Below are 12,390 nucleotides of genomic sequence, written 5' to 3'. Positions count from 1 at the left end.
TCAGGAGGGAAGTATCTGAATCTGTCAGGAGTATCAGTGAGAAGGTAAGGAAAGGTCAGTGGTAGGGCAATGAAAGCTCTCTCAGGTAGTGAGTCAGGCTGTGGAGGACACAGCTTCATCACAAAAAGCAGATTATGTCACCAAAAAAGGCCTGTCAGTCAGGCAGCAGGAGCCTCTCACAAGAGCTAGTTCCCACAGCCTTGGCACACTTTTACCTCCCCTGACAATAAGCATCCTGGAAATCAGACTTTTGGAACACAACGTGTCCTTGGAGATGTCATAGGAGGCACCCCTTTCCACAGGGAGAAAGGAGCAGCGTGTTTGCACCTAACCACCTGAACGGGATCGCTGGCTCAGCTGGTCACTGAATATTTTGCTTCGAACCAGTGTGTAAGTTCCATGTGGAAAGGTGTACCACAAGTAGCTTCCCACATTTGTATGTGCACACTTCCTCTTCCTAAAATAAAAATCATATACATATAGAAAAAAACAAAACAACTCATTTTGAGCTTAACTAAGCAGAAATGTAGCCCATAAAGTAGCTGAAAGTTTCCTGCTCATAAACCAGTCTTTTGGTCATCAGCGACATCAACTCCTTTGTGGCTGAGAAGAAATGAGAATTAAAGAGTCTTCGTGCCCCTGGATCGAGAGTGAAAAAAAGTTAAAACATCTTGAAATGAACCAAACGCACTTCAGAAATTTAGTGTTAGATTAAAGCATCATGCTGAACCGGAATGCCCAGTTCAAAACCCATTCAACTTCACAAGAGCCCTCCATAGGTTATCAACGAGGCCTTTATTTTAAACAATGTAAGTAGTTTCAGTCACTTTCAGTCACCTTTAAGGAATTCTTACCTTCACAGTGGCCGACACAGAAGAGACATTCCCGTACTGGACATGCTTGCGGAGGTGATTGCAGATGGCTCGAAGTGTTGGATGGACTTCCACGCAAAATTTGCATTTGTAGCCAACCACCTTCCTCTCCTTGAGTTTTGAAACATCTTCCAAGTGTCCAAAAGCCTGTTTGAGCACACAAGCATAAATCACTGAAGCAGGCTTTGTCACCTTGTTTTTAGGAGCACAGACCAGACTTTAGACTTGATGTTACACTTGTCCAGTCTTGCAGAACTGCAAGGTTCAATTTCTGTTGAGATCATTAATTCCTAAGTAAGTGGACAACACATCTATGCAGAAAAAACATTCAGTTTATAGCTAATAGTGGTCCTCTAGAAGACCATTCTGTTTCGGCCTGAAACTGTGCCTCCTCCTCCTCCACAACCCCGTAACTCCCCAACTTCTGTGCAAAGCTTTTCCTGCGCAAGTGCATTTTTTTTCAAACTGAAGCAGAAGGAAGGGGGCAAGTGGGCAAGAAAGGAGAAACAATTTGGTCCTCTCCTTATGAGGCACTTGCCCAAAGCTCTTGTCACCAGACAGATTCATGTTATGCTAATCCTGAGTGCTCAATGAGAGAAAGGACTGAGAGAGAGAAGGTTGAGAAGAAAACTGATGTGTTATTCAGAGGAACATGGAAGAAGGGGATGGGACATTTTGTAGAGAATCTGTGACACAAAGTACATGGCAGCCTTGCCACAAAAGAACAAGCGACTGTCAGACACAGATGGCCCTCCAGAAGCGTGGGAGGGAGGAAAGAAGATAAAGAAAATACTGAAGGAAGCGGTAGGAAGGAACAAGGTTTCCTACAGAACCTAGGGAGATGTGGCGGATGGATGAGGAAATTAAAGCAGGATGTGTAATTGACTTATGGAGATCACTGGCACTCTGAGTCATTCATTAGCCTGTGGTCATTTGGCTGTCAAAGAGAACATGCAAGTGGGCATTGGTGGGCTCCCCAGTGGGGAGCAGGGGGCAGAGGAAGAGACCAGACACACAAATCCTTACCCTCTCTTGTTTGAAATCTGCAAAAGCACCATCTGCATATTTCTGCTTGCTCAAAAGCTGCTTCCTCCTCTCCTGACGTTTGGCACGCTTCTGGAATTCCTCATTGTGACCATTCAAGTGTGCAGTCAGCTCTGCCGTGCTATGCAATTTTGTATCACAGTGCTTGCACTGGTAGACAGGGCTCTGAGAGCGGGTGCCACTTCCAAGTATGGAGAAGTCCCTCTTCAAATCCTTGCTGTGGTGGTCAGTGTAATGCATGCACAGCAGCTCTGCCGTGCTGAATGACAGCTTGAAACATTTAATGCACCTGAAGGGAAGCCACTCAATTTCCTGAGCCTCAGCCTCCACCTCAGGCTTTTCAAAGTCATTCCTCTCCTCAGCTGGAGCTGGTTTTTCATGCTCGTCGGCATACACAGCAGTGAAGTATCCCCCCAGCTTGCTGGCGTGCTGCTTCTTAGGGAAAACACCGGGGTGACGCTTCATGTAGTGGGACACGATGCCCTTCTTGCTGAAGGACTGGAAGGAGCAGAGAGAGCACTTCTTCTTCTCCACAGCCCTCCTCAGCTCCTCACTGAGCTGAGGAGTGTCATCCTTGGGAGGAGATGGAATGATCACTTTATTGGGTTTGTCGCTTACTGTCCTGGAGGCTGCCAGGCAGTGAGTGTAGTAAGCATCAATGTCATGTCTTTTCTGGTAGTGTGCCGCAAGCCCTTTGCGGATGGGGTTGGTGTAGGAGCACAGAGCACACTTGAAGAGGTTGTTCTTGCCCTCCGGCTGCGCCCGGACGTTGTTATGTTTGATGCGGTAGTGTCTTGCTATCCCCTTCCGAGTGGAGCAGAAATATTTACAGAGCTGACACCGGAAAACTGTGTGAGACACTAAGTGAGAACTGGAGAAATGAGGCGCCGGCATGGAGACCTCCCCAACATCTTCAGCAGCAATTTCTGGGGAGGCCTTTATTTCAGTCACCATGTCTGGCTCCACTGAGGCAGACACCTTTGGTGGTGATTGGGCAAAAACATCAAATTCAGGTTGATTATGGTACTTCTCATAATGGATTTTCAGCTTCTCAAGGGTTCCGTGGGTGTAGGGGCAGAGTTTGCACCGGTAAGCACCATAACCTTGCTTGAAAATCCTGCTTGTCTCTTCCACGTCATTCTGAGCAATGTCAGTCGACTGCTCCACGTCATGCACAAAGTCTTCAGCAGTGACTTTCACGGATGGGTGCCGCTTCTGGTAGTGTGTGAGGACGCCATGAATGCGTGTGTTAATGTATGGGCAGTGCCTGCACTTGTACACAGCCCCTGGGTTAATGTCTATGTCCTGAGCAAAGTCTGCTGCCTTCACTTTCATGCCGGGATGCTTCTTGCCATAATGTGTCAGGAGGCCATGCAGGTTGTTGTACTCAGACTGGCACACTGTACACTGGTATGGAGTGGAGGAGATGGCAGGATTTGCAGAAGCCAGCTGGACAGTTTTTTCATGGGACAGGCTGGGATCCTCTGCACACTCTGGATCCTGATCCATCTGCGGTGTTGCTATCTGATCTTCAGAATCCATCCTGACCCCACCTTCATCAGGCTGTGGCATGGTCTTCTCAGCAGTATCTTTCTCCTTAATGATGTCTAACAACACAGACTCATCTCCATTCATGGCCCAAGGGTGAAATGCTTGGTAGTGATTTGTAATATCCCAAATAGAAGATGCTTCAAAAATGCAGTCTCTGCATTTATAGGTCTTCATCTCTGTTGGTATCACTAGGGCAGGAGGGGAAGGATCGGGACCTGCCCAGAGTTTGGTTGCCATGTAGGTATAATCAACATAATGCTCGGGATGTCTCCTTTGGTAATGCACAAGCAAGCCACTTGGCTCTGTGTGTGAATAAATGCACCATTCACAGTGATAACCAGCTTCTATCAAGCCATCCAGAAATGCCCACCTCAGTATGGACGTCACCGTGGCCTTCAGATTCGGGTGGTCTTTCTTAATATGCTTCCTCAGGGCGTAGAAGTAAGGGGAAGTGTAGCTGCACTGCCTGCACTTGAGGGCTCTCAGCTTGGACTTGTCCCGCTCGGTGCCGGAGCTGTGGGCGGGCAGGCTGCCGGCCGACTTCTTCTGACCGCGGTCGCAGAGGCTCCTGATGGTGGCCGTGTGCTGCCGGATCACGTCCGCGTTGGCTTTGAAGTCGCGGTGCTTCTTCTGGTAGTGGATGAGCACGCCCTTGACGGTCCGGTTCCCGTAATCACAGTGCTGGCAGAAGAACATCTCGTTCTCAGGAGGGTTCACTGAGGCCTCGGGCCCGCCCCGGCCCAGCTGCTGCATGGACACCGGGGGCCTCTGGATGCCAGGGGGCAACTCGCCCGCCCGCATCATGGCTGCGGTCGGTGGGGCCTGCCTGATGTACTTGGCAGTGACCTTGATCTCGGGGTGCCGCTTCTGGTAGTGGACGAGCACCCCCACGACGGAGCGGTTGCTGTAGGAGCAGTGTTTGCAGTAGTAGAGCTCGGTGGAGAGGTCTGGGGGTGGTGGTGGGGGAGGTGGGGGCTGAGAAGCCAAGTTGGACAGTTTGGGGGAGATGGGAGCCCCCAGCTCAAACGACATTTGAGCGAGGGCAGAGCCCCTGTCAACAGAGACTACGCGCATGGTCTTCTGGATTCTGAAATATGAGGCCTTTTCTTCGGGGTGCTTCTTCTGGTAGTGCACCAAAACTGAATGCATGTTAGGGCTTGCAAATGAACACACATCGCAGTCATAAACAACCACAGTGTTGACTGAAGGTTCCTTCTGATTTTCACATTCAGGACTGAAACTTTTGGTAGCACTTTTGTTAAAACCAGCTGGCACACCAGTCCCGCGAGCCACGGGGGTGGAGGTTGCCATAGTTTTTGGAGCAGAATTCAAGATCTCTCTCAGTGTCTGAGACTCTGTGTTCAGCCCTTCTTGCTGCTCAACAACATAGCTTGAAAATATCATTGCATTGTTAATTTTCACTGTGGGATGCATTCTTTGGTAATGTGGCATCAGGCTTCTAACATTCGGGCTTGTGTAAGAGCAGAAGCGGCAGCGGTAGATCAGATCAGAATGATCAAAGTTCAGTACATTCATAGCTTCAGGATGATGCTCTCCATAATGCTGCTGCAGGTCTTCAAAATTTGTGTAGTCAATGTAGCACTCGAGACATCGGTACACTGCGCTGTGATCATTGGGATCCAGGATGTACCTAAAGCTGAATTTAATGTAGGGATGCATTCGCTGGTAGTGAGTGCTAACACTCCTGGCAGATTTGTTGCTGAAATCACAGTGTTTACAATAGTAAAGCCTGCCAGTGTCACTGAACTCCGAATTCTCATTGTTCTGGTCGGTGCCATACATGCTAGACTGGCTGCCCAGAACAGAGGCATTAGGGCTCTGATGATCCTTCATGCTGACAGCAGAGTAGTAGTCCTCCTCATCCTCAGACAAAGTGAGCTCAATCTCTGCCCCGTTGGTGGAATTGTAGTCGTGCTGCATGCTCCTGAAGCTCGTCTCCTTCTGGGAATCATTAGCCTCTCTGCCCCACATTTGCTGGGGTGCGTAGGAACTGGAAACCTCCATCATTGGTTCCGTTTGCTCTTCTTCTCTGTCTAACTCCACCTCTATCTCCACCTCATTGTCCTCCTCCTCTTCCTCATCGTCCTCTACATTAATCACAGCATCCTCCTGCTGTTTGTTTTGGCTGATCTTGCTCTGCAGATTGCTGGCAATTTCATCAATTCTAGTTCTCTTTTTCACGGGAGAGAGGTCTAAAGGGAAGTCATTTGAGACCTTCCTAGGGGCTTTTGCAACAAAGTTATTTTTAGACGAGAGCCCAAGGATGGAGGTCTGGCTCTTCTTCACGGTGCTGGCAGAGGGGTGAGCATCTGCCTCACTCTCCTGTGGTGCATTTGATGGTGGCCCATCGTATTTTGGCAAGTTGTCACAGAAGGAATGCTTGTGCTGCTGATGAACTCTGAGGCCCTTCAAAGTGGTGGTGGAATAGTTGCACAACGTGCACTTGTATGGGTGCTGTGAATGGGGCTGGGGAGATTGCTGCTGCTGCTGCTGCTGCTGCTGCTGTTGCTGCTGCTGCTGCTGCGGTTGCTGCTGCTGTGGCTGCGGCTGCACAGGTTCCATCATCCCAGCTGACTTCCTGCCATTGATATTCCCGCTCTCGTAGGACACCGTGCTGTCATTCAGGGATGAGGCGATGCTCTCGGCCTGGGAGTTCATGGTGTCCCACTCAGATGTTGTTCCTGTGTGACACTGTTTGTGGGCACCGAGCTTCAGAGAGCTCTTGCAGGTGAAGGGGCACTCGTCACACTTGTACACAGCAGTCTTTCCAGACAGATGGATGTTCTCAATGTGGCGGGAAATACTTCGGCGGTGCATCGTCAGGAAAGGGCAGAAAGGACACTGGAACCTGTTCATGTATCTTCTGAAGGGAATTCCCTTTGTTTCCAATAGTTTGTTGCCATCAGATCCCATCAGCTGCTCTGCAGACATTCCTGAGGTCTGGTGATCCATGGAGTTTAAGCCATTCTCACTGTCCATTTCATTTAGCTCTTCATCTGAGCTGGAGTCATTTAGCATACTGCTTGTTTCCAGGTCAGCAGAAGAATTCGTCATATCAGCAATTCCATAGCGGGATCTGTCAGACAAATTAACCATGCCCGAGTTGTGAGGTGACTTAGGCTTCATTTGAGGGTAAGACACAGAAGAAAACTTTGAAGATGTAGAAGAGTTGGGCCTGATAAGTGAATTGCCCATAGATCCCCTGAAGTTTGAGACATTAGCACTCGACATCTCACGTCCTGTTGTGTTCATGGACATGTAATTCGAGTTTGGAGAGGCACTCTGGGCACTCTTACTCTGCACCTCGGGTGCACTGGTTCCATCCTGTTGCTGTCTCAGGCTCGACAGGATTTTCACCATGCTGCGGTGCTTCTTCATCATGTGGTCACACCAGCGCTCCCTCCGAGGTGTCTGGTAGCTGCACCACTCACAGCAAAAGTTGCCCCTAGACTTGGTCAGGGGCTTGACCATCGACTCCAAAATGCTCCGCTCCACCACCTCTGCCGGCAGCTCCTTGCAGGGTTCCTGCACTGGCACAGAAGCAGACGTTGATTCAGACACAGCAGCAGCAGCAGCAGCAGAAGGAGCTGAACTCTCTTTCAGGTTGTTTTTGTGATACATTTTCTGATGCTTAATAATCCTCGCACGCCTGGGTGACTTGTAGGTGCAGAACTGGCAACTGAAAACTTTACCAAACCCTTCATGCATCATGATGTTGTAATTTAGGGAACTAGAAGCTGGTGGCCCCACTGAGCTCCCCCCAGCCTGTGCTCCATGAACCTTCCGTGTGTGCTCTATGAGGAGGTTTTTGGAACGGAAGTAACGCACACAGAACTTGCACTGGAAAAACTTGCTGGTTGGTTTAGGATTTGGAGCCATATGCTGGCCATAGAAAGTCTGGCTCTGGCTATAGTAACTTCCAGTCCCCATCTGACTTGTTGCATTTTGCCCTAAAATGAGAATTAAGGTGTATATATAAATAAATAAAATAAAATAAAAAGGCTTTTCCTTCACCCACCCTGCATGCTCAATAATGCAACCACACCCTGAACTGACAACAGCCATTCCAGGATTCCCTCACTTACTTATGGTAATATTCTACAGACCTGGCAATGGTCAGAAAAGTGACCATTATGCATAACTTCTACATATAAATGACTGTGGTGTGTAGTTTTGGGTGGATAGTTTCCAAAATTACCTTCTTGGGGGGAAAAAATAAAACTACTTTCAGTTTGAAAATTAACAAAAGTTGTAATTTTGAGTTGGTTTGTGGTAGATGAAGAGCAACCATGAAAAGCTGAAAATGAAAAATCAGCATGAAGAGCCCCATGAAAAGAAGCAGGGAAACAAAACCATCTTCCATGCTTGCATTTGCAAGAAGATTAAAAAAAAAAAAAGGCGCCATGGTCAGAACCAGTATAGCAGGTGCTAAATCATCTGCTTTGCTGGCATAGCCATAAAGATAATGCAAATTTTTAAACCACAATAAAAGCAGAAACTAAAACACACTGAAATAAGACACATGTAAAACAGGGTATAAGAGCTGAGATCATAAGAGATCAATCTTGGAGTTGAGATTTACCTGCTATGTCATCTGCAATTGCGAATTCATCCTTTACAGAAGAAAATTCCACCTCGGTCTGGTTGCTAGCATTGATGGAACCAGACCTCGGCTGGGTAGGACTCTCCTCAGAGACATCAGTTGGCTGCAGAAAAGCAGTGTGAACATCCTGAATGTGAGCTTTTAGGTCTTCGTAAGATGGAGCTCGAAAATCGCAGCCATCACACTGCAGGACCTCCATGGTTCAGGATGATCTTTTACATTAGAAAAATCTGCAAGAAAAACAGGGGAAGGAAAGAAGAAGAAAGATTGAGTTTACAGCAGTGCTTTTGGAACAAATCCTGGAAACACCAAGGTAACACCAAGCTTTCGATGACTCAATCATTTGCAGAGATTCCACAAACACAGCAGCGTGAAACTTAACCTTTCCCTACCCTATTTAAGAAGTGTCTACTCAGATCCACAAGAAGTCCTATCTAGGTAGCTCGCAAGCTGCTGACTCAACTCTGTGAACAGTCAACTCTCTGACAAGTGACCACTGATCCAGTGGACTTTGTCCTTTTGGCTTTTCCATTACAGAGGGCTGTTATCCAGAATTTGGTGTTGTTCAAAGACAACAGCCCATGTGCAGAGAAATGGCACATTACTCCCAGCCGTGCACTGGAATTCACAATCAGAAGACAGCAGCTTCTGCCTTCAGGAGACACACACTAACCTTCCTGGAAGTTGCCAATACCTGCCTCATTCACCACCTCACATCAAAAGCTTTCATGGGGATAAATCTGTCTTTTCTTCACAGCATCCTATCAGACCTGATATTGAAAATCTAGACCTAACAGCAGGGTTACATGCAGTTACACAAAACCAAGGCAGAACACTTTGCCTCCCCTCCACCAAGCTTTTAAGGGTACCTCCACTCTTTGTTGAAAGGTTTACAGCTGCATTTCAGTCCATTCTAGGAACAAGACCTTTGTGCCTTAGCAGTCCGGGGGATGGAGACAGCCAGAGGAAGGAAAGGACAGCAGCCATACCAAAGAAGTACAATGGAACATGAGTTACAAAGACTCAAGAGTCACGATGACTTCCTTGATGTATCCAAAAGTCCTGCACACCTTCAAGTACAAAGCAACACAAGATACAGTGAAGAATGGTGGTTCAGTTGAGACAATTAATCCTGCGACAGAAGGGTGCACTGCCATGAAGGACAGGAGACATAAAGCACAAGCCAAACAAAAGACTTTAGACCCTCCTACCCTGTGCAGTGCTTAGACACAAGAGCTACCTTCCTATGCTACTACAGCAATTGCCTCTTTAAGCTTCCATGCATGTGCATGACAAATGGAGCATTTCAGAGGTCCAAGACACGACAGTAGCCCACAGCAATTTAAATTCCATGCGTTTGTTGAACGTGGAGTATGAAGGAGGCAACCTAAAAAGTGAGGAGAAAGCTCCAAAGCATTAACGCACAGAAACAAGAGAGGGTACTGCACCAGGATTTTAGATGAAAGAATACTTCCTCTGATAGCCTGCTAAAATAAACTTCTAGCAAGTCAAATTCCGGACAGTCTGAGCACAGAGGCTCTCCACATATTTACCTACATTACTTTGCAGGCTGCACTGTCGTCCCTTCTCCCCCTACTCCCTCTCACCACCAATAAAGAAAATGAACGCTGCACCAGCTTCTTTTCAGCTAACAAAGTTACAATAATCGAGATACTCAAGCTTTTATGTGCAAGCACCAGACCAAATTGTGTGGAAGAGGGTTGCTATCTGCTCTGGATCAAATTACAGCAGTGAGTGAAGCCCCACCCCACGTCTCCTTTAGCACAGTCCATTAGACCTGAAAACAAATTTTTCCATGGAGCAGACGACTCCTGCATTTAGAGCACTTCGCAGAAAAGCAGATCATCCAGTTTTCACTACCCATCCCCCCAAGCTTAGTCCTTTCATCTCAGCCAAACAAGCCACAGCTCCACTGAATGTGTTTATCACACTTTCAAGAGATATGAGCCCCTGCGTCACTGAAGCTTTAAGACTCACTAAGCTGCCCTAGTCCTCTGAGCTTTGGGAGCAGCCATTTTAGCTCAGACAACTCCTGCACTCAGAGCCTCAGAGCTTCTCGCCTGTGCACAACATGGCCTCACTTAGCTTCAGCTCAAGCACACCAGCCTTTTCTTCTTCCTTTTTCTTCCCCCTTTTTTTTCCTTTTTTCCCCCCTTCCCTTTTAAAATTCCTCATCCTTAGGTGATGTTTTAAAAAATCTCCATCCCCCAGAATCACATCTCCCTTTTCTCCTGCATGGCTTGCCCTCCAAATTCTGTCGCTGCTCTCCCCCTGCACCTTCTCCTTCAGGAAAAGGCTTGGGTTTCCCCAAACCATCTCCTCAGGGTTGGGTTCCCCTGTCCCATGGGTGACAAAATGTGGCGGTTCGCTCCACAAACGCTGCGTTCACAGCATCAGGACACTGGTCCAAGCTGTCCTACAGGCAGAGGCGACACGCAGCTGAGCCTCCCACGAGGAGGAGGAGGCGCGGGGGACTGAGGGGGGACAGCAGGGGGAAGCCTCCAGCCTGGTCTGTCCCTGAGGAGCTCTCCTGCCTGGCGCAGAAGACACACCACCCCTCTCCCCTGCCAGATTCCAAAGTCTAATGACCTTTGTTAATCACCACCCAGCCCGTCTGCATGCAGCAAACCCTGCCAGCGGACACACCCTTCACACAAAGGCTGTAGCTATGCCTTTTAAGAGAGGTTCTCTGAAAGCTCCATTGTGTGGAAGAGATGAAAAACAACGCGCACACACAAAAATCTCTCTCTTGCCCCCCTCAGCCCTCCCCCTCCTCAGCCCCCCGAAAACTTCGGACCCTTTGGAAACATCACCGCAAAACGCTCTCGTCCCTTTTTTGGAAAACTTCAGGCTTACGAAATAGAAAACCAGGAGGGAGACCAACCCTGAGGATATGGAAAAAAAAAAAAAAAAAGACAATTCTGGCAGCTCCAAGAGGTGAAAACCACCACACCATCTTCATTCAGCTCCAGCACACGCTGCTGCTTGGAGAACGCATCCTTTAGGATGCTGGTTGCTGTCTACACAAGCTTAACCCAAGCATTGTGGTGAGAGATATCATTAATAGCTGCTGATTACAGAACTGGTGGAGAACTCTCTAATGGGTACCACCTTGAATCTCAGCAGGCTCTGCACCACAAAGGCAGCACCAAGTCCAAGAGAGGTTAATCTTCCTTACTTACTTGCTGAGTGGACTTCAGTGTGATGTTTTCACCTGATAGGTGAAAGAGAGCAGGAGGAAGCATTCTGTAAGGGATTCTGCTCTACCACTTCCACCTCCTTCTTTAAAATCCTGCCATTGCGCAAGGGCTAAAAACACTGCTAGTCTGAACTCTTGTATCAAAAGAAACTGTAGTAGCACAATGTGCGTCTTTCTTCTTTTTTATCCACATGGACACCGGGAGAGCTCACCCACCGATCAGCTGAGAGCATTTTCAAGTGCTGGTGTTAATAAATACACGAGGCACATCCCAAGCCACGGAGACAAAGCAAGGTTCACACATCTCCATCATGGTCAGCTAAGCTAATGCATTCCATAACTCTTTACATCTTCAGTAAGAAAATTTAGGTGGAAGTGTGGGAAGAAAAACCCGATGTAACCAAACAAAACCACCATTAAATGAATCCATAAATCCCAGAATCCTTCAAACATATTCACAAGCAATCTCTTGAGACCACATTGCCTATAAATAATATGTGACTTCTAAAACACCCTTGCTAATACAATGCTAACCTCACAAAACATTATTAAAGTGCCGTTGTCTGGCTAATTTGCATTTACAACCTCTTCTTAAATACATGGCCTTAATGCTTAAATATGGAGGTATTCTCATTTTTCTTATGGGCAAAAAGCTTTCAAAACATTGGGCAATAGAGATTCTCAAAGCCACTGTTTTAAAGACACAAGGTGGTCTCAAATCGTCTACAGCATCCTTCTCTACACTCATAAAAGCCTGAGAACATCTGAGACACAGTTGCATTAGATTTTGAGGTTTTTAAAAATCCAAAACAAAAGATAATTGTGCTTGTTGAACAACAGTAATTACAGAATTTGGCAGCAGCCAAAGTACTACAAATCATTATGTTTAAGTTTGGTTTTAAAGCTTCAAAATACAAAATTAATTGTGAAGCCCAAGGCACTGACCTCAAAATTGAGCTTCTGTGGTTTGACTATCCATCTGTTATATTTTGAGATGGAGTCAGCAGAGCTTCTACAAGTTAAGAATATGCACATGCACAACCACAACTAAAAAGGTCAGTCAGACCACACAACACTCC

The 12,390-nt window shown here is 47.3% G+C and overlaps 1 protein-coding gene across 4 annotated transcripts in view; it reads right to left on the bottom strand.

Moving 5' to 3' along the window:
* The window catches only part of ZNF462 (zinc finger protein 462), a 52,528-nt gene extending 44,207 nt beyond the window's left edge, over positions 1-8,321 (bottom strand). For 3 of the 4 annotated variants that reach the window (XM_033086526.1, XM_033086528.1, XM_033086527.1), the window contains exons 1-3: positions 8,071-8,321; positions 1,899-7,438; positions 855-1,019 (exon numbers count right to left, since the gene is read on the bottom strand). In XM_033086526.1, the coding sequence (XP_032942417.1) occupies positions 855-1,019; positions 1,899-7,438; positions 8,071-8,290 (5,925 nt within the window). In that variant the 5' untranslated portion in view covers positions 8,291-8,321. The remainder of the gene's footprint in view (positions 1-854; positions 1,020-1,898; positions 7,439-8,070) is intronic. The other variant, XM_033086529.1, reaches the window with a different exon arrangement.
* Between the last annotated feature and the right edge of the window lie 4,069 nt (positions 8,322-12,390).

The sequence above is a fragment of the Catharus ustulatus genome, assembly GCF_009819885.2.
Source record: "Catharus ustulatus isolate bCatUst1 chromosome Z unlocalized genomic scaffold, bCatUst1.pri.v2 scaffold_29_arrow_ctg1, whole genome shotgun sequence".
NCBI lineage: Eukaryota > Metazoa > Chordata > Aves > Passeriformes > Turdidae > Catharus > Catharus ustulatus.
Note: the sequence above shows the minus strand (reverse complement) of the source record. Positions and strands in the feature narration are given on the sequence as shown.